Below are 25525 nucleotides of genomic sequence, written 5' to 3'. Positions count from 1 at the left end.
TGTTCAGGCCCAGAGGTCAGAGGTTACTTCCACTGTTGTAGTACATCAATGACTCCTCTTCTAGGAATGAGCTGGGGGGAGAAAGGGCTTGGGTAAATCTAGCTTCCCACAAATAAATGTTGACTGTTAGTGACATGTGCCATGGCAATGGAACGAGGAGCAGCGTACCTCAGCATGACACAGGACTCGAGCTCCATATTCTCCATGGACAGACAGCTCATGGCCCTACATTTTGTGTATTACTGTTTCTCTCCCTAATTTCTCTTCAGAAATTTAGGGGTTTTTTTACGTATTCATTTACGTCATCTCTACACCCAACCCAACGTGAGGCTCGAACTCACAATCCCGAGATCAAGAGTCACTTGCTCTTCTGGCTGAGCCAGCCAGGGGCCGCTCTCTTCAGAAATTTAAAAGGAAAAATCTCCTTCTCTATTCCAATGGCTGGCTTCAAAGCTAGCAGGATTTTTCAATTTCAACATTTCTAAAACTTACCCAGGGATCAAGTTAACTGAGCCCTTGCACCTCACAGGGAGCTAGCAGTGGAGGTTGATTTTAGTCCCAGAAGCCAGCAAAGGAACAGCTATTCCTCACTGGTCACTGGACAGTCTCCTCACAGTCACTGGCCATCCTGCCTCAGTGGGCCACCTGTGCAGTTCACGGTGCCCCCACCCCCGCTGGCCCCACCAACCATGGGAGGTAATGTTTGCGGAGTCCACTTGGATCTCCAGAGGGAAGCCCTCTGCTAGGCAACTAGAAAAAAGTAAAAAAATAATGAATGACAGTGATCCAAGTTCTGATATAAAATGAAAAAAGCCCCAAAGCAGACTCATAAATACTACAGAAAAAGTACAATTGAGATTCACATTTATTGATATTAAAGAAACCACAAAAATTAGAAGTGGGTTAATTCATCCATGTATTTCTTCAGTGAGGATTTTTGTTTAGTCATACCAAAATAGCTCATTGCTCTTGGTTACAAAAAAAAAAAAAAAAAAAAATTATTTGCACTTAAAAAAATGCTCCCGTGCTTTCATCCTTCTCCCTCCTGCTCTCAAAATTCCATTCTTTTTAAAATCTCATTTTTTCTTCATCATACTTGGAATTCCAGTTGGCGTATCTGGCAGTTACACACAGATTACTTCCATATGGCTTAATAGAAGTTTAATCAAACATAAAAACAAGATCTAAAAAATAACTTCCATACTCAAGTATAACCTGATCCCAAAACATATGAGCAAAAAAAAAAGTTATAGGATTCAACAGTCATGTAAAGATCAACAACAGGAATCTGTTTACATGTAAAAAGCAAACTAGAAAACAGTAATCTCGTTTCCCATTTCCCCTAAAAACATGAATGACAGGTAATCAAATATAAAGTCAGAAAAAATTTTGCAGCTTTTTAACTGATTATTTAAGCTTTCTTTACTCATCAACATTAACATCAGGCGTTGAGAAGTATGATCGCTGTAGTAACATTCACAACAATTTCATAGGCAGTTTTATTTCAAAAGTTCTCATTACCTAAAATCTATATACCTTCTTATTTCTGGATCACCTCTAATTCTCTGCATTAACTGGGAGCATGAGTAATTTCAAAAAATTAAAAACAGAGATTCATTTCTGGGGTGAAGGTGGCCAAAGGCTGGTTAGCAAGGCGGCGCCGAGGTGGTTGGTGTTGCTGCTTTCGGCAAAAGTCCTAATGAAAGCCTCCCGGACGCTGAAACCTGAATAAATGACAAGGACCTCTGATTATTTGGTTATTTCTCCTACAAGTCATAAATACCTCAAGCACTCAAAGCAGTCACTTGATGGGGTTAAAATGCAGGAAACCTAAACTACGTCCTGCACCAAATTACCCTAGAGGGGAAAAAGTAGCCTGTTAAGACTGAGCATCCCACCAGGCCTGGCAAGAGCCCAGAGCCCAGATCTCTCCCACATGACACGACAGAGACACAGGGGAAGAACGCTTTTAAAAGCCATTGGCCAACGATGCTAATAAATATGCCTGGATCCCACGCATCAATAATTCCACTTTAACAATCTAACTTACAGGAAAAGACTTAATTATAAGATGGCTCTGGGGGCACCTGGTGGCTCAGTTGATTAAGCATCTGACTTCACCTTGGGTTGTGGTCTTGGGGTCCTGGAATCGAGTCCCCCCACACGCTCCCCACTCAGCAGGGAGTCTGCTTGTTCCATTCCCTCTGCCCCCCTCCTTCGCTGGTGTTCTATCAAATGAATAAATAAAATATTTTTAAAAAATAATAAATAGGGGGGGCACCTGGGTAATTCAGTTGCTTGGGCATCTGCCTTTGGTTCGGGTCATGATCTCAGGGTCCTGGGATCGAGCCCCTCATTGGGCTCTCTGATCAGCTGGGCGTCTGCTTCTCTCTCTCCCTCTCCCCCTCCCCCTGCTTATGCTCTCTCTCTCTCTAATAAATAAAATATTTTTTTAAAAAATAAAATAATAAATAAAATAACATGATTCTGCATACAAAGATATATACTTAATCTTATTCAAATAGGAAAAAAAAAAAAAAAGGAATATATCCCAAGTGTCAAATACTATAAAATGGTGTTTAGAACATGTCGTCTATGTCTACACGTAATGTTATGAAGCCATCAGAAATGACCTTTGGAAAGATCGGAGGTCTATGAAAGTGTGTATGATACATACTTCTGCATATATTTACCATATGATATATGGATGATATATATATCTGCATATATATCATATGATATACAACATATATCTGGATGATATGTATTTTATATCATTATATATGTACATAATATATATATATCATACAGATCCTGGCTACATTAAACAAAAAATCCAATCACAATAAAATTTGTACACAGTGACAATGGGTGATTTCTTTCCCCAACTTTGCTGGCATTTTCTAAATTCACCGTGAGGAACATGGACTGCATCTATCATGGAACAGATGAACTTTTACATAATTAAAATTTAAATTTTAAATGGATAAGTAACCCCAGTGCAACTATTAACTGCTATCTTTGTAAGGCTTTACTCAACCTGTCACATGAAGAATCCAAAATGCAGGAACTAGAGTAGGCTCACAATGTAGATGAGTAACATTACTGTTATTTTTAAAGTGCAACAGAAACGCCCACTAGAGGGGAAAGTTCTCCATGCTTCTAGGGGATGGGCGGCAGGACAAGCGCCCTGGGTTTGTGTCGGGGAATGCTGGATAATAAAGCTGAAAGGGTAGGGCAGCCCAGGTGGCTCAGTGGTTTGGCACCACTTTCAGCCCAGGGCGTGATCCTGGAGACCTGGGATCGAGTCCCACGTTGGGCTCCCTTCATGGAGCCTGCTTCTTCCTCTGCTTGTGTCTCTACCTCTCTCTCGGGATCTCTTTGTGTCTCTCATGGATAAATAAATAAAATCTTTTAAGAAATAAAAAATAAAGCTGAAAGGGAGGCTCAGGGCCCAGGGGCACTCACATCCCTCACCACACCCATATCTTGCACCTTGCTTATGACACACGTAGCCAACCCACCTGGCCTTTCACGTCCTCTCTCAGCTCTAGTCCATCCCACGCATGTGTTAAAAAGCAAAATTTAACTGAGTAACTTGAAAGATCTCATTGACTTTATTAAATGATTCATGAATCGTGCAGCATCCCATCTAGCAAGCTCCACTGAGCTAAACAAAAGAAAGGCTTTGAAAGGCAGAGAGAAGACATTATAAAAAAAAAAGAAAAAGAAAGAAAAGAAAAGAAAAGAAAAGAAAAGAAAAGAAAAGAAAAGAAAAGAAAAGAAAAGAAAAGGAAAAGAAAAGAAAAGAAAAGAAAAGAAAAGAAAAGAAAAGAAAAGAAAAGAAAAGAAAAGAAAAGAAAAGAAAAGAAAGAACAGACTTTATTAGGCTGGAATGCACCGTTTAGGCAAGGTTGCCCTCCTCCAAGGAGTGGTCAATCCATCAGGAAATTCCATGTTGCCTGATTAAAGGTTACATTCCTGATGAAATCAAACAGCAGTTAAATTAGGTATTAAGTCTTGGTTTACCGACCTGAAGCCTTAAGTGAAGTCATTTTAGGGCTGTGGTTTTCTTTTTTTTTTTTTTTTTTTTAAGATTTTATTTATTTATTCATGAGAGACACACAGAGAGAGGCAGAGACACAGGCAGAGGGAGAAGCAGGCTCCATGCAGAGAGCCAGATGTGAGACTCGATCCCAGGATCTTGGATCACGCCCTGAGCCAAAGGCTCAACCGCTGACCCAGACATCCCAAGGGCTGTGGTTTTCTTGTTAACAATTTCCCCCCTTTGAGTAAGACTTTCTGCTAAACTGAGAGTTGTGCTCAAAACTTAAGGCATCCGTGCCCCTCTCCGCTATGCCCTGTGGTGCTCACAGCTCCTGTTGATCCTGTGAATGCAACTCACAGGTCATGAGGTTTTCTTTATTTCTGTGAAATTCACGGGTTACAACTCAATATCTGCCTTCCTTAAGGCCGTCGTCTTCTGTTCCTTTTCTGTTGTAATCTCAGTGAGATCAATTGCTTGGTGGTTAGGGATTTCAATCAGGCAATTAAAGTTTTGGGGAGGATACAATGCACCAGGAAGATTCTTATAATCACTACAAGCAGGATAATCCCCAGGGTTTGCAGTTCACTGTGAAACTTTGGTGCCCCAAACCCAAACCAATCAAAATCAAATAAGTCAAAGAAAGACCCCCACAGAAGGGGTCACCCGTTAAGCCGAGTGGCTTGCTCAATGATCGTAGGTAACTGAGTTTTAGTTTCCCCAGAACTGTCAATCCAGGTACAGCAGGTGGTGGTGGCCACAGCCAGACACCTCCTTGCTCAGCTCAAAGATACTCAAGAGCTGCCTTCTTATCAAGAGCTACTTTGGCAGAAACTCTAAGGATCTTCATTGAGAAGCTATCGCTTAAGCAGAAGATTCTGTAATAATTTTAAGAATTAAGAAATTAGGGGATCCCTGGGTGGCTCAGTGGTTTAGCGCCTGCCTTTGGCCCAGGGTGTGGTCCTGGAGTCCCACGTCAGGCTTCTGCATGGAGCCTGCTTCTCCCTCTGCCTGTGTCTCTGCCTCTCTCTTTCTCTCTGTGTCTCTCATGAATAAATAAATAAAGTCTTTAAAAAAAGAATTAAGAAATTAGCCTTTTTTTATTTTTTTTATTTTTATTTTTTTAGAGAGAGAGAGAAAATGTGCTTGAGCATAAGCATGAACCAGGAGTGAAGACTAGCAGGGGAGGAGCAGAGGGAAAGGGAGAGACTCTTAAGCAGGTTCCACGTTCAGCATGGAGCCAGACGCAGTGCTCAATCTCACCACTGAGATCATGACCTGAGCTGAAATCAAGAGTCGGACACTTCACTGACTGAGTCACCCAGGCGCCCCAGAAATTAGCCTCGTTTACATTTATTCCTAACTAGGGAAACAGGGACCTGTCAAAAGTAGTGAATCCTGAACAACGAAACCCCATTGGGAGAACCTTTTTAACTCAACAATGTAAATTTGGGGACACCTGGGTGGCTCAGCAGTTGAGCGTCAGCCTACAGCACAGGGTGTGATTGTGGGTCTGGGAATCAAGTGTAAAAAAAAAATTCTTCAGACATGAGGGGACTTTCAGACTGGGTTATAGATTTTAGGAGAAGAGTTGCTTAAAAGGCTCAATTTGAAGTCTTCCAAATGACTTTATTTCTTCCAAATGACTTTATTTCTATAATTTCAGGATTAGGCCTTATGCTCCAGGCATCAGGATTTTATTTAGCCCAGTGAAATCAGTGTGAGAACATTACTTTCTACCTTATGACTCAGAATCCAGGTGCCTTAATGCCCTAATATTTTTCAAACGTTAAATCGTATTTTTAAAAAAAATTTTAAAAAGATTTTATGTATTTATTCATGAGAATAAACACACAGAGAGAGGCAAAGACACAGGCAGAGGGAGAAGCAGGTTCCCCACAGGGAGCCCAGTGCAAGACTCGATCCCAGGACCCCGGGATCACAGCCTGAGCTGAAGGCAGATGCTCAACCACTGAGCAACCCAGGCATCTCTTAAAAATAAATTTTATAAAAAGTATTCAATGTTTTTCTCAAGTTGATTTTGAATAATTTAAACATTTCCCCTCACTTTTCTATCAGAGACAGGAAAAAATCAATACAGAACTCTTGAGAGCTGCTCACCTTCCTGCTCAATTTCCTTATTCCTTAATGAACTGAGAACATCTACCTATCTTTTGCCGGGGCTCCTGCATCAGCATTTTATAACTGAATGGGAAGTGGGAGAGAACCCGAGGTGGAATAAATCAGACTGTTGGGGAAAGAAAACTAAAAGGCATTTTCCAACTCCAAAGAGCAGAACACAAACCGCTCCTTCTCCTAAGATTTAAAGCAGCAAAACATAACATCTCAGCACAAGAAATGTGGCAGTGGCTTGGAGGCAATGCATTCCAGCAGCAAAGCTGCTGACTTGAGTATGCTGCTCACCATACCACGTCATGGAACCATCCGATACACCGGGTCACCAACTTGCAAGCTGCCAATTTTCTCCACTGAATAATAGATCCCAAAGAGTGGGGATGACTTGTATATTTGCTTCTCCGAAGGATCACACAGGCGGTAACTGAAAGAGGCAAAAATTTACCATCAGGCACAAAAGGGAAATAAGAATCCAAGTGCTCTCCATAGACTCAAGTTTTCATTCTCAGATTACCTATAAATTACCTTCTTAGCACACCTTTTCTACAACATGGACAGAGAACTCTGTGGGCAAGGAGTCAAACTGCACAAAATCCTGCCTTTTCTAGAAGCATCCTGAGAATCCATACAATTTTTCCATGGCTTCAGTTTGAAAAAACTTTAAGTGTTACTCAAAATGAGTGCCATGTTTCCAAAAAAAAAAAAAAAAAAAAAATAGGTGGTATGTTTGCATGTATACCTCCCACTTCACAATTCCCTGAAACAAATAAATGCTCGTACAATCTCAAAATGGAACTGCCGGAACTCTCCAAAACTTTTTTTTTAAGATTTTATTTATTTATTTGAGAGAAAGAAAGTGAGCAGAGGGAGAGGGAGACACGCAGGCTCCCTGCTGAGCAGGAAGCCCAAGGAGAGGCTCAATCCCAGACCCCAAGATCATGACCTGAGCTGAAATCAAGAGTCAGATGCGTAACCGACTGAGCCACCCAGATGCCCCTCTAAGCCTTCCGTTCAACGCATGTAGGTAATCTGCTTTCCACCCCGTCAGGTTTACAAGCCCAAAGCTGAGCTTCTTTGGTGAACAAAAATGAAGATACAGATGCAACTGGCATGGGGCTGGACTACTGATGAAGCTAATCTTTTTCAAAAGCCCTGTCTAAAGAAAAAAAAAATTAACTTCGCCACATCTCAAAAATCAAAAAACAGAACTGCATATCTGAAGACTTCAAGAAATAACCTCTTCTCTAACTTAAAACCATTGGAAACAAATAACAGAGAAAAGGGAAACAAAAAAGAATATATCCTCCCCAAAATGTTGACTTAGTTTTGACTTAGTTTTAAAAACACATTTAGTTGATAACTAAAGTCGGCTAATAACAGAACAAAAGAAAACCACCCTGGCACCAAAGAAGCTCCTGAATGAACCAACTCCTGACAACTCGTTACATTTCTATTTTTCTAATATTTCATTACACAACTTCAATGAGTCTCATCATCCTTGATGTTAAGTCTAATAAAGAAATGTAAGCTGCAATAAAAATAATTACAGTATTTGAGGTATTAATTTGGAAATACACACGTGAATGACCTTAAAATTCGATGTGAGAGATATGAAAATTTCAAAACACAGGATTAAACAATGAAAAATCTAACAAAAGCACTCGAAGGGGACACCTGGGTGGCTCAGTGGTTGAGCATCTGCCTTTGGCTCAGGTCGTCATCCTGGGGTCCCGGGATCGAGTCCCGCATCAAGCTCCCTGTGGGAGCCTGCTTCTCCCTCTGCCTGTGTCTCTGCCTCTCTCTGTGTGTCTCTCGTGAATAAATAAAGTCTTTAAAAAAAAATGAAAGAAAGAAAAGCACTTAAAGATCCATCCATAAAAAAAGAGGAAGCAACTTACCAACAGACCCATGCCAAGCAGAAGGCAGAATGAGAAGTGCTCGGACAGGGCACTACACCTGCAGGTAGCTCTGGGATGGGGCTGATATTAAAAATACACTGGACACACTGCTGTTTACCTCTTCAGGGTTTCCAGGGGCTCCTTCCTGTCTATGATTCCAGTATCTGGGTCTACGGTGGTCAAGATGCACCTGCCATTCAAGGACCAGCAGTTAGGTGGTGTTAGGAACCAATGAACAGACCCCAGAGGTTGACACTCAAGAGGATCCTTACCTGGGGCAAGACAAAACCTTTTTCATTTCTACGTTGCCAATGAGGAGCTCATCCCAGGTGTCCTAAGAGAAAAAGAAAAGTTATCTTTTGAATCAAGGCTTCATTAGTCTTTAAAGCCGTTTAATCTTTGGCTGGTACTAACTATGAAGCTAGCAGAAGAAAGCAGAGCCAGACACCAAGAAGCATCTCCCAAAGGGACACAAAGAGAGATGGCACATTGGTGGGTCCCGGAACCATTCACCCCTTGACGCACGGTCTCAGAAGCCTGGTTGTCAGCACCGCAAGAGCAGACCTTCTCGGGGGCCAGTTTGCCATGAGAATCACACATTAACTACAGGCCAATGTACTGACATATAATGAGGAATGTACAGCTTGCAAGACAAGCCCACTTTGTCCTTAGAGCTAAGCCACGATGGAAGCCAAGTTAAGATCTGACAGTTGTTTGATTAATGGGACGCCACGCAGGGGAAGTCAGCTGTGAGACTCTCAATCAGCACTCCCATCTCCAGAGAGGCAGCCTGCCCCTGGGGCCTGGCATTCCAGCCACTGGCCCTGCTCTGCTTTCCCACCCTTGAACCGTGGGCACCGCCAACATCCGCCTCAGGGCTTCAATAAGTCTTCACGACTTTGAAGAAGTTACTATTATGTCCCCCGTTTTGCACAAAGAAATGAAGACCTGGAGGGATTGCAAAATTTTCTCAGGGTCGCAGCAGCTAGGTTCAAAAAGTTCAGATTCTGAAGGGAGGACTTCTAACCACCCAGCTCTTAAATTTATCTCCATCTCTATTTATCTGTCTACACACACACACATATACACACACATATGGAGATTATATAGATGATGTTATATATGCCTTGAGGTACATATTCACACACATCTCTGCACAGACACACACACATGTATATAACGAGGGTGTATTATAGGACTCTATTGCTGATAGGGAAGCTACCTGTGGAGTTTGCATTTCCCAGGACAACCCTCTGTCCGGGCCTCAGGGGGGCAGGTGAGAGGCAGTAGAGGAGGCACTTCACTACAGGCTCCAGAAACCAACAACAGTATCTATAATCAGATGCAATAAGTATGTCCCTTGAAAAAGTGTTTCCTGGTGCACCTGGGTGGCTCAGCGGTTGAGCATCTGCCTTTGGCTCGGGGCATGACCCCCGGGGGCCTGGGATTAAGTTTAGCATCAGGCTCCCCACAGCGAGCCTGGTTCTCCTTCTGCCTGTGTCTCTGCCTCTCTCTGTGTCTCTCATGAATAAATAAATAAAATCGTTTATATAAAAAAAAAAAAGAAGAAGAAGAAAAGAAAGAAAAATTGTTTTCTGACCTCAGCTCAGATGAGGTTTGGAGGCCTTGGGTCTAAGGGATTTGATGAGAAGTCAGTTACCAAGTGAGGACATAAGGCACCTGGTCCTTGACTCCCCCCACCTCCTGCCCACCTCCCAGGGGGCATGAGAGCCCACTCTGTTTCTGCGGGAGGCTAACACAGTGTTTCCCCTCCAACCACTGATGACCAGCTTCCAGTCACGCTCTGGTTCTCTTCCAGAGTATGCTTACCCCCGAGGGCCAACAGGGGTGATTTAGCAAACCAGCCACCCAGGCGTCCAGAATTTCATATTTGGAAGCCACAGATCTGTGGAAACTCTGCCCTGTGGCTACGGCATGAAGCAGGAAAGTCTAAAAAGTTCAATTAGGTTTCCCAGCTTAATAAAAGATTTTGGGACGCCTGGGTGGCTCTGTGGTTGAGCATCTGCCTTCAGCCCAGGGCATGATCCTGGAGTCCCAGGATCGAGTCCCCCATTGGGCTCCCTGCATGGAGCCTGCCTCTCCCTCAGTCTGTGTCTCTGCCCCTCTCACTTGCTACGTCTCTTATGAATAAATAACTAGAAATCTTTAGCAGAAAATAAATAAAACAGATTTCATCTGCTCTTCCGCTCTTGAGAACTGCACTACCCAGTTTGGAATAACAAACTGTCTGCCTTCATAGAAATTGTCTTAAGCTCCCCAAATGCCAGCTCTAATTACCTCTGGAAACATTAATCAGTTTATATCATAACATCACTCACCCTACTCTGATCACGGCTGGCATTTGAGTGCAGACCATTATTTGCAGTAAACAAAAAACAACCACCAAGAGAATTGTTTTAATGTAATTATTCAGTTTTCAGTTATTAGATGAAAATAATGAAAGACCTTAAGTTATTAAAAGTTAACCTGAATTAAGAATGCATGAAATTAAATCCTCCATTACGTTCTACCGGGTACGAGCATCTTCCATTGCGTTCTACCGGGGACGCGCATCCTCCATTACGTTCTACCGGATAGGCGCATCTTCCATTGCGTTCTACCGGGTACGTGGATCTTCCATTACGTTCTACCGGATAGCGCATCCTCCATTACGTTCTACCGGGTAGGAGCATCTTCCATTGCGTTCTACCGGGTACGAGCATCTTCCATTACGTTCTACCGGATAGGCACATCCTCCATTACGTTCTACCGGATAGCGCATCTTCCATTACGTTCTACCGGATAGCGCATCCTCCATTATGTTCTACCGGATAGGCGCATCTTCCATTGCGTTCTACCGGGTACATGGATCTTCCATTACGTTCTACCGGATAGGCGCATCTTCCATTACGTTCTACCGGATAGCGCATCTTCCATTACGTTCTACCGGATAGCGCATCTTCCATTGCGTTCTACCGGGTACGAGCATCTTCCATTACGTTCTACCGGATAGGCACATCCTCCATTACGTTCTACCGGATAGCGCATCTTCCATTACGTTCTACCGGATAGAGCATCTTCCATTACGTTCTAGTGGATAGGCACATCCTCCATTACGTTCTACCGGATAGGCGCATCTTCCATTGCGTTCTACAAGGTACGCGCATCTTCCATTACGTTCTACCGGATAGCGCATCCTCCATTACGTTCTACCGGATAGAGCATCTTCCATTACGTTCTAGTGGATAGGCACATCCTCCATTACGTTCTACCGGATAGGCGCATCTTCCATTGCGTTCTACCGGGTACGCGCATCTTCCATTACGTTCTACCGGATAGAGCATCTTCCATTACGTTCTACCGGATAGCGCATCTTCCATTGCGTTCTTCCGGGTACGCGCATCTTCCATTACGTTCTAGTGGATAGGCGCATCCTCCATTACGTTCTACCGGGTTCGCGCATCCTCCATTACGTTCTGCCGGGTACGCGCGGGGTCCCAGGGCCTTCCCTCCACCCCGGACACAGCCCGGAGAGCCCGCTGCTCCCCCTGGGGCGGGCTGCCTCTGTGCAGTCTGGCAAAACCCAGGCCCCTCGGACAGTTACTTACACATTTACTTACGATGAAGGGACAAACCATGGGGCTTTTGAGGTGGAAGAAAAGAAAGGGAGAGAGAAAGGCGGGGGGGGGGGGGGTTCTGCACACAATGGGCTCTGTGGAGTCAGCCTGAGAATTTACCCTGAATTTGCAGTTCACATTTGTAAACCCTAAATTAGGATTACATGGTGTCCTGGGACAAGTGGCACCCAAAGACATAAATTAAGGTTCGGGGTAATTATTGTGGGGCACATGGGACAGATGTGCAGGGGAGGGGGTCTGCTTCTTTGAGATCTTCACTAGAGCCCACAGAGGCACTTGCTGAGCAAAAAATCACATGTATGACAGGAGGGGCGCCTGCGTGGCTCAGGGGGTTAAGCGTCTGCCTTTGGCTCAGGTCATGATCCCCGGGGTCCTGGGATCGAACCCCGCATTGGGCTCCCTGCTCAGCAGGGAGCCTGCTTCTCTCCCTCTGCAGCTCCCCCTGCTTGTGCTCCCTCTCAAATAAATGAATAAAATCTTTTATTTTTTAATGGGTAGGTTTTTTCTTTTTAAGGTTTTATGTATTTATTCCTGAGAGACACAGAGAGATAAGCAGAGACACAGACAGAGGGAGAAGCAGGCTCCCCGCAGGGAGCCGGATGCAGGACCAATCCCGAACTCTGGGATCACTACCAGAGCCAAAGGCAGACGCTCAACCGCTGAGCCACCCAGGTGCCTCAAATAAAAATCTTCTAAAATAAATAAATGTATGACAAGAGCTTCTAATCCCTCCTCTCTTTCCTTCCGTTTCCTTCTCTCTCTGTGCATACACACAACGCACACACACACACAGCTACACACATATATTTAAAGAGAGAAAACAATACATCTATCCCATATTTGTGTATATATTCTACACGTTGTATATATGTGCGTATACACACACACACACAGACACAATATACACATACACACACGTGTGGGGTGGGGGAGCACCAGGCGAGAAGGGAGGCCAACATGGGCTCTTAAATATCCAGGCACCAGAGATGGACAAGAAGACATCTGAGAGTAAGATGGAAAGCCAGGTGACAAAAGCCTGAGTGCTCCGCTGTTGCCATGGGTCATCCAAAGAACTATCCTGAAGAACACAGGTTGGATCAGCAAGTCTACCCAACCAACAGCTACAGAGCTTCCGGGCACTTACACCTCCAGCCGGGGTCTCCGCTGGTCCCAGGACAGCTCCCGAACCTTCTACCTCCTGAACCTCAGTCACAAGATCGGTGCCTGTTCATACCCTGCTCCTGATTCTCTAACTGCTACTCCTAAGTTTAGTAGCTTATGTCACACATTCGGTTATTAGAAGCAATTTCTAATTGCTTCAAATTAGAAATTAGAAATATGAGTAAAGATGAATGAGTAAAGAAACAAATTTGTGGTTTAGAAATCCTTAGCTGTTTTTCTGGTTTGGTATCAACGATGCCACAAGTGCACAGCGAGCTGGGGAAGCCACGAACAAGGGACTGGCTACATGTGGCCCGTTATAGGATGATCACTGGGCAGTGGAAAGGACGATGTGAGTCTCTAGCAACTGACTCATGTGCAGGATGTTACTGAGTGAAGAAAGCACATCCGTATAGATACCATACATAGGATAAGTCCGCTTATGTGATAAAAAAAAGAAAAAAAACCCTGTAGGTACAGCCATGTGTATATATAGGTGTATGTAAATATATATATTTATAGCAATATTTTGGAAGGCTCCTCAAGTTCACTTATTTTTTTAAAAGATTTTATTTATTCATTCAAAAGAGAGACACAGAGAGAGAGAGGCAGAGACACAGGCAGAGGGAGAAGCAGGCTCCATGCAGGGAGCCCGACGTGGGACTCGATCCCGGGTCTCCAGAATCACACCCTGGGATGAAGGCAGGCGCTAAACCGCTGAGCCACCCAGGGATTCCCCGGGCCCCTCAAGTTTAAACAGTATTTTTATAATGAGTTTTTAACTTTTTCATTTCCCTTTTTTGTGTTATTTTTTCTGAGAAGCATTATCATCTCAACAACACATTTTTAAAATCATTTCGGTCATTTTTTTTCTCATTCACAATTTTAATCGAAGCATTGCTCTTCATTTTTTAAGTCTTTCTTATAAGCACAAAATTTTACTATCTAGGTCAATTTTGGGGGAAAGAAACACCATCAAAGAACTTCCCTCCAGAATAAAACAATGATGTTCATTCCTCCAAACCACCAAATTTGAAGTCTACTGAAACAAAAACAAAAAGCCCACACACACACATAGAAAAGTAACAAAAATCACATTCTAGGGGTTCAGTGCATTTAGCAGCCTTCGCTGTGCTAATCATCCTTCAGCTGACTTTCAAAAAAAATTAACACCCTAGCGCATCAAAATATACATTTTCCATTTGCTTTGTTTAAATTTTTTTTTTGCTTTGCTTTGTTTAAATTAGAAATAATAATTAAAAAAAGAAAACTTGAAGGAATTCATAATCAACTGCCTGACTCAAGGGTGCATGGGTGGCTCAGTGGTTGAGCGTCTGCCTTCGGCTTAGATCGTGATCCCGGGGTTCTGGGATCGAATCCTGCATTGGGCTCCCTGAGTGGAGCCTGCTTCTCCCTCTGCCTATGTCTCTGCCTCTCTCTGTGTGTCTCTCATGAGTAAATAAATAAAACCTTAAAAAAAAAAAAAAGTGTTCCTATCACTTCTATCACTCAGGAAATGCCAAGGGTTTTAGGAGTTGTTTTAGGGAACGCCAAGTACATATTTCCCATTACACCACACAGTACAACTATCTTAAACCAAAAATTTTCTGTTTTTAAGATATACATGCAAAACAATATTCTTTAATGCCCTGTTGCAATATTTAAAGGCTCTCCCTCTCAAGAAACCCTGTAGCAACCTTCCTACAAACACACACATACTCTGTGCTAAGTGTTTCTTTCTCTGGTCTCCTATGCGCAATGTCACGTCCCTCAACCCTCCAGCTGCTGAGCCCTCGGATCCTGCTTCATCATGAGACCCTTGCAGGCAAACACAGGGAGTTCATTTCTGCAAGGTTAGCATCTCTCTCAGAGGTGAGCACCCAGCGAATTCTCAGTAAACATCTGTTGCAGGCATGAGCCTCCGGAACCTTGGCCAATGTATAGACTTGCAGAAAATCATTTTCCTCAGCTGAAGTAAAACTCTATCTCATGGCCAAACTTCCTTCACAGACTGACTAGAACACAAGATTCCTTTCACTAAGAATTACCAATGTACAGGAGACATGACTTTGCACTTACTCGGATTTTCGTAAAGATTACAGGCATCGATGCTGGCAGGCGGACAAAGACAAGGGTGTGCTTCTGCTCAACTGGTGGCAACTGAAATTGGTACGAGGTTTCTGCAAAGCAACTTGGCAATATATATGACAAGCCCTTACGATTCTGACTTTGCACTTCTTTTTTTTTAAGATTTTATTTATTCACAAAAGACACAGACAGAGAGAGAGAGAGAGGCAGAGACATTGGCAAAGGGAAGAAATAGGCTCCATACAGGGAGCCTGATGTGAGACTCGATCCCAGGACCCCAGAATCATGCCCTGGGCCGAAGGCAGACGCTTGACTGCTGAGCCACCCAGGCGTCCTTGACTTTGCACTTCTTAAGTTGAGAAGTGCAGATAAAGACTGGTTTACCAGGGGATCCCTGGGTGGCTCAGCAGTTTAACGCCTGCCTTTGGCCCAGGGCGTGATCCTGGAGACCCAGGATCGAGTCCCATGTCGGGCTCCCTGCATAGAGCCTGCTTCTCCCTCTGCCTGTGTCTCTGCCTCTCTCTGTGTCTCTCATAATGAATAAATAAATAAAATCTTTAAAAAAAAAAAGACTGGTTTACCAAGCTGTTCATTATTAAAGGGAAATGGCCTACATGCTCGATTATACTGTTATGGCACAGTTCAAAATGGACTAATACAGAACCACAAAAAACTATGCTAATGAAGAATTTGTAAAGACAAGAGCTGTGTTCGCCACGTACCATTAAGCAAAAATGGTGGGATTCGATACCACCCATACAGGATCATATAAATAATACTGGAAACACAATATAATGTTATCATAGGTTATTCTTTGATGGTAGGATGGGGAAGGATTTTTATTCAAGTTTTTCTTTGCACAGGGGAAGTGGTACTTCATAAAATTACTTTTATAATTGAAAAAATTAACTTTATCTGAAAGATTCTTGAATTGAATCATTCAAAAGCTTGCCACATCTCTGCAGCCCTGGTGTCCACTTCTCTCTCGTGGCTTTCTCATGACCCTGAGCTTGGGCAACACCGTGTAGAGAAGCAGTAAACTTTATCCTTAAAGTGTCAGTCTCAGGCAGCCCTGGTGGCTTAGCGGTTTAGTGCCACCATCAGCCCAGTGTGTGATCCTGGGGACCTGGGATCAAGTCCTGCATCCGGCTCCCTGCATGAAGCCTGCTTCTCCCTCTGCCTGTGTCTCTGCCTCTCTCTCTGTGTCTCTCATGAATAAATAAATAAAAATCTTAAAAAAAAAAAAGTGTCAATCTCCTCCCATCACACAGTGGCTGGTGTGTGTATTCCTACAGAATCACAGGAGGCACATTTCTGTAAACCCAAGTGCATAATAAATGTGCCAGGAGGAATTTGTTGTTTGAGAAAAATCCAGGCAAAAGGGAAGGACAGAAGCCTCAGGCTTTTGCAAAGCTAGCTTCCACTCCCTGGAAGCTACTTACTGTAAGGAACACAGTATGAAAGTAATTTATTTTATTTTATTTTTTTAAATCAGGACATATAAAAAAATAATAAATAAATAAATAAATCAGGACATAGACTGTACAACTGAAGTGTTTGTTAGAAAGAAAGAAAGAAAGAAAGAAAGAAAGAAAGAAAGAAAGAAAAGAAAGAAAAGAAAAGAAAAGAAAAAAAGAAAGAAAAGCTAACCAAGAGGTCATATCGGAGAGAGAGTCTGAGAGAGATTTGTGATAAACTCTCTATTGAACACACACATACATATTAACAGAAGAAAAAGGCAAAAAGAATTATACTACTGTAGGGCTGCAAAGAACCTTTAAAATCCTTTAGTAAAAGCTGTCAGCTTAAAAAATGAATAAATAGATAGATAGATAAAACCTGTCAACTTTATTTTTTTTAAGATTTTATTTATTTATTCATGAGACAGGCAGAAACACAGGCAGAGGGAGAAGCAGGCTCCCTGCGAGCCTGATTTGGGACTCGATCCCAGGACCCTAGGATCATGCCCAGAGCCGAAGGCAGATGCTCAACCACTGAGGCACCCGGGCGTCCCTCAACTTTAGAAACATGAGTGTGGGGGGTACCTGGGTGGCTCAGGTAGTTGGAGCATCTGCCTTTGGCTCAGGTCATGATCCCAGGGTCCTGGGATGGAGCCCCACTTCCAGGCTCCCTGCTTAGTGGGGAGCCTGCTTCTCCCTCTCCCTCTCCCTCTCCCTCTGCCCCTACCCCTGGTCCTTCTCTTTCTCTCTCTCAAATAAATAAAATCTTAAAAAATGAAAATAAAAAATAGAAAAAAAAGGAACATGAGTGTGTTACTATTCCCCTCCACCCAGCAGTCCTGTCTCCCGTGCTTTCATCATTTTGGCTTTTCTAAACAAGGACAGACTTGGCTAAGGCTCCTAACAAAATGTGCCTGTCAGCAAAGCTCCCCAGATGAGCACAGGGGAGCCCTTACTTGAAAGGAGGACTATATATGCCTAGGATAGACCTCTTCTTGGTGCTTTTCATTCATTTGAAAGAAAAATGACTCTTAGATGCCTTCAGCTTCCTTCTAGCAAAGTCAATGAACATGAAATTTGGGCTTATCTTCATGATGCCAAACCTGATGCTTGTTCTGTCTTGTTTCTTCCAGAAGCACATACCTCTTCCCCTTGACCACATGGTGACTGAGGACCCAATATGGTTTTTGCTATATGGCCCAGCAGTGGTTTAAACAAGGGATAGGGGCAGCCCGGGTGGCTCAGCAGTTTAGCCCTGCCTTCAGCCCAGGGCCTGATCCTGGAGACCTGGGATCGAGTCCCACATCGGGCCCTCTGCATGGAGCCTGCTTCTCCCTCTGCCTGTATCTCTGCCTCTCTCTCTCTCTCTCTCTCTGTGTGTGTCTCTCGTAAATAAATAAATAAAATCTTTAAAAAAAATAAAATAATATAAAAAAAATTAACAAGGGATAGCCCTGTAAATGGCTGGACTTCATGGACTTCAGACACCCAGAGAGCCTGGCCACACACCAGCTGTGTGACGTTAGGCAAGTAACTCAACCTCCCTGAGCTTCCACAGCTATGGAGGGAGGTGAAAACACCATTCGCTTCAATGACTACCAGACACTTCTCAACGAACCACAGTAAAACATTACCTTTTATAATTTGCCCAAACTTGGAAGCAACCAAGATACCCTTCAGTAGGCGAATGGATAAATTAAACTGCGGCACATCCAGTCAACAGAAAATTATTCAGTGCTAAAAAGAAACGAGCTATTAAACCATGAAAAGACGTGGAGGAAACTCAAATGCGTGTATTACCAACTGAAAGAAGCCAATGTGAGAAATCTACACACCGTATGGTTCCAAACAGAAGACATTCTAGAAAAGGCAAAACTATGGAGACTGTAAAATTGTCAGAGGGGTGGGGGTTGGAGAGAAGGTGAAGGGAGGTGAAGGTGGAGGCAGAAGGCAGAGCAGAGGGGACCTTTAGGGCAGTGAAAATACTCTGCACCATGCTACAATGTTGGATGTGTCCTCAGACATCTGCCCCAACCCACAGAATGGACAACACAGCGAACCTTCAGGTAAACTATGGACTGTGGGTGACCGTGACGTGTCAGCATAGGTTCACCCTTGGGAACATACCACTCTGGTGAGCGATGTGCTGATGAAGGGGGGCTGCGCACACCAGAGCTGATGGGAAATCTCTGTACTGTCATCTCAATTTTATTGCAAACCTCTACTTGCTGTAAAAAAAAAAAAAAAAAAAAAAAAAAAAATCAAGTCTTTATTTATTTTTAAATATGTATGTATGTATGTATGTATGTATTTATTTATTTATTTATTTATTTATTTATTTATTTGAGTGTGAGAGAGAGAGAGAGATTGAGAGTGAAGGAGGGAGCCTGCACAAAGAGGGAGAGGGAGAAGCGGACTCCCTACTGGGCAGGGAGCCTGATGTGGGGGCCGATCCCAGGACCTTGGGAACATGACCTGAGCCCAAGGCAGACGCTTAGCCAACTGAACCCCCCAGATGCCCCAGTAAAGTACTTTTTAAAAATTACATTTTACATTGTTTTCCAATGTTCTTTCACACCCACACAACACACACACATACACACACACACACACCAGATAAACAAAAGTCTTACAAAACAATTGTTTTAAGTAGGCTCCACACCCGGTGTGGGGCTTGAACTCACAATCCTGAGATCAAGAGTCTCCTGCTCTAGGACTGAGCCAGCCAGCCGCTCACAAATCAATCCTTAACCTTACTGTGTATAGTCTACTCCAATATCTTTTATCCTGTTTAGTCTTTTTTTTTCTTTTTTTTAATGCTAGTCAGGGTCCTTGAAACTGAAATTATAACCCAATAATGGGTTATGACTTGCACTTTGGAAAGTAGGGGGATTAAGTCAGATCCAGCACATGAAATGCCTGCCACAGTGTCTGGGACATAATGCACATTTGATAACTGGGAGACTAGGTTGTTACTGTTACTTTGTTATTGTTCTATATGCTGCTGTTGGCATTGCTTCTTCAGAAATCCCCAAAGCCAGACAGATAGGATATTCTTATTCCAGGACAGAGAACTTTTTTTTTTTTAAGATTTTATTTATTTAAGAGAGAGAGAGCACGCACAATCAGGGAGAGGGGCAGAGGATGGGGAGAAGCAGACCTCCCGCTGCGTGGGGAGCTGGGCTCAAGACTCGATCCCAGGACTCTGGCTGGAATCATGACCAGAGCCAAAGGCAGATGCTTAATGGACTGAGCCACCCAGGTGCCCTCAGGACAGACATTTCTAATCTAAGCTCCCAAGTAAAATCCTAAGTCGTCCCCACTTAGATTTGAGGGACTGAAATTTTGGTGATGATGGTTTATAAAATCTTTGCTTCTCAACAGCTGCAAAGGATAGTACAGAGAGGACCCTATTCACACAACCAGTGAGTGATGGGACTTCGAGTCCAACCACAGCTGCCTGGCTTCAAGATCTACCACCTGTCTAGAAGCTTCTTGAAGAATCACTTCCTGAGTGACAATACACCAAAGGTTTTCTGCAAGCTTCTCCATAGTTCTTTCATACTGCAGGGTAAGAAATGATACAAACAAAAGATTGCAAAAAAAGAAGAAAGAAAGGAAAGAAAGGAAAGAAGGGAAAGAAGGGAAAGAAGGGAAAGAAGGGAAGGGAAGGGAAGGGAAGGGAAGGGAAGGGAAGGGAAGGGAAGGGAAGGGAAGGGAAGGGAAGGGAAGGGAAGGGAAGAGAAAAAAAGAGTCAAGTCCTGCTTACCAGGAAAGTGAGCAAAGTTCAGGAAACACCTGACCCCTGACCCCTGACTCTACTAGCAATGGCCAAGCACACAGACAAGAAGCATCGGTCAACTGTATTATTTTTAAATTCCACTGCTCCACATTCCCAGAACTCACACACACCACACCGGCCCAAGGGAGGCCACCTTTTAAAACTTGCGTAACATTCTGAGTTACATGGAAAAAGTATAAAGTACTCTGGGTCACAAAGTGTAAATGTTGCACAATGCATTCTACTATTGCTCTATATTTTTGCAATAAAAAATGGCCTGATTTTTTGCACCATGCTTAGATTTGCTCTTTTTTATTATTAGTTGCTCTATTAAATATTTATGTACGTCATCATTTTACATCAATATTTAATAGAGTCCCACTAATTGAAAAGGTGATGGTTGTGCAACAGTGCCAGGTAGACAGGTTAATGCATCAGGCCCATAACTATTAGCCTTCCTAATTTCAGGGAGAATAAATCAGTAACGTCAGCATCGTTTTATACTAAGAGTTTTTATTTAAAAAAAAAAAAAAAACTAAGGGTTTTTGTTTTTTTTTTATTTTTTTAAAAGATTTTATTTATTTATTCATGAGAGACACAGAGAGGGAGAGAGGGAGAGACACAGGCAGAGAGAGAAGCAGGCTCCATGCAGGGAGCCCGATGAGGGACTTGATCCCGGGTTTCCAGGATCACGCCCTGGGCTGAAGGCAAGTGCCCAACCACTGAGCCACCCAATGTTCTTTCACACCCACACAACACACACACACACACACACACACACACACACACACACACACACCAGATAAACAAAAGTCTTAGCACCTGCTTTGGCCCAGGGTGTGATCCTGGAGTCCCAGGACCGAGTCCCACATCGGGCTCCCTGCATGGAGCCTGCTTCTCCCTCTGCCTGTGTCTCTGTGTGTTTCTCATGAATAAATAAATAAAATATTTTTAAAAAATAATAAAAATAATAAAAATTAAATTAAATTTAAAAAGACTCCACCCATTCAAATTGCCTAAGAGAACAATCACCTCAGGTTCACTTTGATAAGTCCCAGAAGAGCAAAACTCCTTAGTTGGAAAATTGCAGGAAAGCAAAAATTCTTTAGCCAGGAATGTGGCTAGGGAGGATCTTTCCTTCTCATTCCTCTTGGTTCAAAATCCTACTTAAATGAGTACCTTCAGTGGAGACCATGTGGGAGCAATGGTACTCCCTAAAAGAAAATTTCTCAGAAAATAATGGTGCAATTACAGGATTCTTGTGAAAGAGTTTTTGCTTCGTGGACTAATTTCTAATCTGAATCTCAGCCGCTTGCATCAACACCGAGCATGGATTTCATGGGTGTTTCGCGAGTGTCTAAGGACTGACTCCACGCTTGTGCACAGTCCTGGCCCGCAGCGGGGACACAGGCAGGCTAGTCCCCTTCTAGGCTCTGCACCTGCTATCGTCTTTATTGAAGGAGGCCCCCCCACATTGTATAAACTTGAAGTCCCACCAAATCTGGATTTACTCCTGGGGAGAAAAATTGGGTCTCTTCCTCAAGGCACTGACAGCCCCAGGATGTCAGGGCCCCGGCCTGTCCTGCCCTCTATAGCCAGGGCTTCTCCAAGCGCCGCCGGAGACATGGGATGGTGCCGCCGAGCCCGTCACCCGCCTGGTCTCGAACCTGATGCAGGTTTCACACAAGGCCTGGCTCAGCTGCAGCTTTTCAAGGAGACCTTCTGGTGATGGAGCCTGGCGCTGGTGTTTCTGCCCCACGTGTCCCTCCCTCTCAGTGCACGTCCTAGAGAACTGCCAGAGTAATACTGTGCCTGGCACGCTGTGCGCATCAGTAATATTTGCTGGATGAATGCAAACCTTAACGACCTCCTTGCTCAAAATCATGACCTGCTCTTCAATATCCACAATATCAAATCCAAACTCCTCGGCCTTGGTGAGCTCCAGCCAGCTCTGGGTCCAGCTTCTTCCTGCCACTTCTTATTTGCCCCTGGATCTCCTGCAATTCTGAAAGGCTCCCGGGCACCCCTTAAAGTCACGGCCTCTTGTGCTTTGAGGTCTTCAGTGGGCTGCCTCTGATACCCACAGTGACCTTCGCTCACCCTCGCTGGCACACACAGCACACATAACTACCCACATACCCCAGCACGGCTTCTGGGTGGCATGATCTGACCCCTCTCCACCCTCACACTCCCTTCTCCAGGCAGATTGAGGCACTTCTGCTTCTAAGCATCCTTGTGCACCTGCTAAGCGTGTGCATCACAGCGCTTCTGGCCCTGGGCTGTCGTCCTTCGGCTCTTCCTCTCAGATCAGGGAATCCCAAAGGGCAGGACCTGTATCTTTTCACCTCTGTATCCAGGGCTCCTAGACATAGTACCTGGCCCAGTATAGATTATCAATTAAAAAAAAATATTTTTAATGAATATGAAGAGGAATTATAGAAAACATAACAAACAACGGGATAGCATCAACAAGGAGACAACTTCTGTGAACACTGCTATTTTTTAAATTACCAAATAAGTGCCAAAAAATAAAAAATAAAAAGATAATAAGTGCCTACATGTGTGAAGATTTGTTCTAGGCTTGGTGCAAAGGTTTGTGGTTATTTTTCTAAGATTTTATTTATTTGGGGAGAGAGAGAGAGAGAGAATGAGTGAGAGGAGGGGTAAAAGAAGAGGGAGAGAGAGAGAGAATCCTCAAGCAGGCTCCCGCTGAGCCCAGAGCCTGATGCAGGGCTTGATTTCACGACCCCAAGATCACAACCTGAGCTGATACAAAGAGTTTGATTCTTAACCAACTGAGCCACCTAGGTGCCCCTGCAAAGGTTTATTCTAAAGGACAGTACTAAAAAAATAAAATAAAAATAAATTAAAAAATAAAGGACAGTACTTGGGATGCCTGGGTGGCTTAGTGGTTGAGCATCTTCCTTGGGCTCAGGGTGTGGTTGCCCTGGGATCGAGTCCCACATCAGTCTCCCCGCAGGGAGCTTGCTTCTCCCTCTGCCTATGTCTCTGCCTCTCTCTCTGTGTCTCTCATGAATAAATAAATAAAATATTTTTTTTTTAAACAGTGTCTGCATTTGGCTCAGTTGTGATCCTGGGGTCCTGGGATTGAGCGCTGCATCGGGCTCTCTGCTCAGCAGGAAGCCTGCTTCTCCCTCTGCCTGCTTGTGCTCTATCAAATAATTTTTTTTAATAAAAATAAAAAATAAATAAAGGAAAACACTTACCAGCAAATAGGGGCACATTTTACTCACACAAAAGGAAATGTGGCCACTCAAGGGAACAAAGAACGAAGAGCCTTTCCCCTCGGAGTTAGCTACTTGGGATTTCTATCTTGGAAGCATGACCTCACTATCTCAGGAGCTGCAGGTCCAAGTCTGAGGTTCTCAGGCCAGAACTTACAATCACATGTCCTACAAGTATATAAGGCCCTCCGGCTCCAATGCCCTTATCAAAAGGAGACAGTAATACAGACCTCACAGGATTGTCGTCAGGATCATGCAGAGTAATTCGTATGACATAAGACATTAGTTCAGTGCCTGATACCCAGAAAACACCCAACAAATGGATTTGTCATCGCTGCTTCCAGGGCTCATGAGGTTTAGCCCATCCCCGATGTTTAATAGGACTGCCCATGTCTCTTAGCACAAAGCAACACCCAGCCATGTATTTCTGTACAGATCACAGGACAACTGGGTTTTGGTGTGGCTGACCTGTTAGGGCGACAAGGGGCTCTGCCTGGAGAGGGTGGAAATTCCTGCTCTGAGCCACACAGGAGAGCATGCGGATCCTCTGGGACTGAACCCGGGCCCTGTTCACAGGCACATCTCCTGATTCCTCGTGGCCTCCACTTTGGGGGCTGGGCCTTTCGTGACTCTCAAATCCTTGCACTCCTAGCTGTTCTCCTCATCTTCATTTTCTTTTAGTTATCTCTGGGCTATAAGGATACATTCTAGCCTGGTTCTGGACTTGATACAACTCCAAGTTCTGACTGCTTGTTTTGGGGCCTAAGCATGAAAGGGTGAGCAGCGCCCCCCTGAGGCCAGCGAGGTGATGGTGGCAGCAGTAAGTGGGCAACTCCACCAGGTTAAGGTGGCTCTTGGGAGAGGAGAGTCTTCCTCGCAGCTGACCGTGGAGGGTCTGCATTGGTGCTACATGAAGGGAACAGCCGTTCCGTTAGCATCTTGAACAGCACACCTGAGCTTACTGCACAAGAGCAGTGAGCCTCTTACCTCCTCGAAAGCATCACAGCCTGTCACCACAATATTGGGTCTGAACTGGTCCATTTTCACTTTCTTCTCCAGCCTGGTATTCAGATCCGCCAGGGAGGCTTCGGAGAGGATCATGATGGGGCTGCAGTCTGGGTAGGCCACCTGAGCCAAGAACACGGTGCCATCAGGCCTCCCTGCCCCATGAAACGCCTCAGCCCAACCGAAAGCAAAGCCAAGTCCAGAAGTGGTGCGCAGAGGGCGTGCAGTGCAGAGGGCCAGTGGTGTTCTGGGAGGAGAGGGGACACCGCGGTCTTGGAACCGGACAAGTCAGGGCCAGGCCGGCTCCCACGGCGGGGCCTCGCTGGGGGTCCCCCCACCACACAGAAGGCAGCAGGCAGGGCTCAGAGCCATCATCACCTCCCGGGACTCACCCTGTTCTTCCCTCGAGCGCCCAGCACTAACCCCCTTCCCACAACATCCTCATCAAACAGGGGAAGGATCTGCTGCCGATCAGCTACGCTCTGGTCCCAATTTCCTCGGACGACACCCACTCACTCAACAAGCATTTATGGAGCAGCTGCTCCGTACCAGGCACTGTTCTAGGCAGGCAAACAGCAGGGAACAAGCAGATAAAAACCCCTGCGATCCAAGAGCTCATAGTTCAGGGAGGAAGCAGGAGCCACCTGAGGCGCTTGCATGTTAAACCCTAGCTCGCTGCAGAATCAAAGGCTTTGGTGTCTGGGCTGGAGCTGGCCCAGAGGCCTGGCTTCCTCAGAAAGCGCCTTTTCAGTGCCTCAAATGACCAGACCACACTGATGGCAAAGGGAACCCAGGAGGAAGTCTGCTTCGGTGATTTCAGGAAACTTGGCTCAGCCCCAAATGGACTTCTCACTTCACCTTCCCAATCTGAATGCCTCCCGAGCCCCGTGTCCCTGGGGGTCACCCCTGGCTTCTCCCTCCACAGGACCTGACACCTTCTACACCCCACACCTGCTGAAGAACGCACTCCACCTGGAGCCACTTCCCTCTCCAACCCCAATACCTGCCCAGGACGTACCCTCGGCCCCCCTCACCTGGGCCAGTCCTGCACTTTCTTAACTGGGGTCC

At 44.6% G+C, this 25525-nt stretch overlaps 1 protein-coding gene across 4 annotated transcripts in view; it reads right to left on the bottom strand.

Moving 5' to 3' along the window:
- Positions 1-847: 847 nt before the first annotated feature.
- Positions 848-25525, bottom strand: part of MTARC2 (mitochondrial amidoxime reducing component 2) — a 36520-nt gene continuing 11842 nt past the window's right edge. Inside the window, exons 4-8 of one of the 4 annotated variants that reach the window (XM_038586182.1) lie at positions 24440-24580; positions 8352-8413; positions 8198-8269; positions 6470-6605; positions 848-1724 (exon numbers count right to left, since the gene is read on the bottom strand). In XM_038586182.1, coding sequence (XP_038442110.1) covers positions 6479-6605; positions 8198-8269; positions 8352-8413; positions 24440-24580 — 402 coding nt within the window. In that variant the 3' untranslated portion in view covers positions 848-1724; positions 6470-6478. Of the gene's footprint in view, positions 1725-6469; positions 6606-8197; positions 8270-8351; positions 8414-23396; positions 23655-24439; positions 24581-25525 lie in introns of those variants that run through there. The other 3 variants (XM_038586183.1, XM_038586184.1, XM_038586185.1) reach the window with 3 other exon arrangements.

Source organism: Canis lupus, chromosome 38, assembly GCF_011100685.1.
Source record: "Canis lupus familiaris isolate Mischka breed German Shepherd chromosome 38, alternate assembly UU_Cfam_GSD_1.0, whole genome shotgun sequence".
In the NCBI taxonomy this organism is placed as follows: domain Eukaryota; kingdom Metazoa; phylum Chordata; class Mammalia; order Carnivora; family Canidae; genus Canis; species Canis lupus.
Note: the sequence above shows the minus strand (reverse complement) of the source record. Positions and strands in the feature narration are given on the sequence as shown.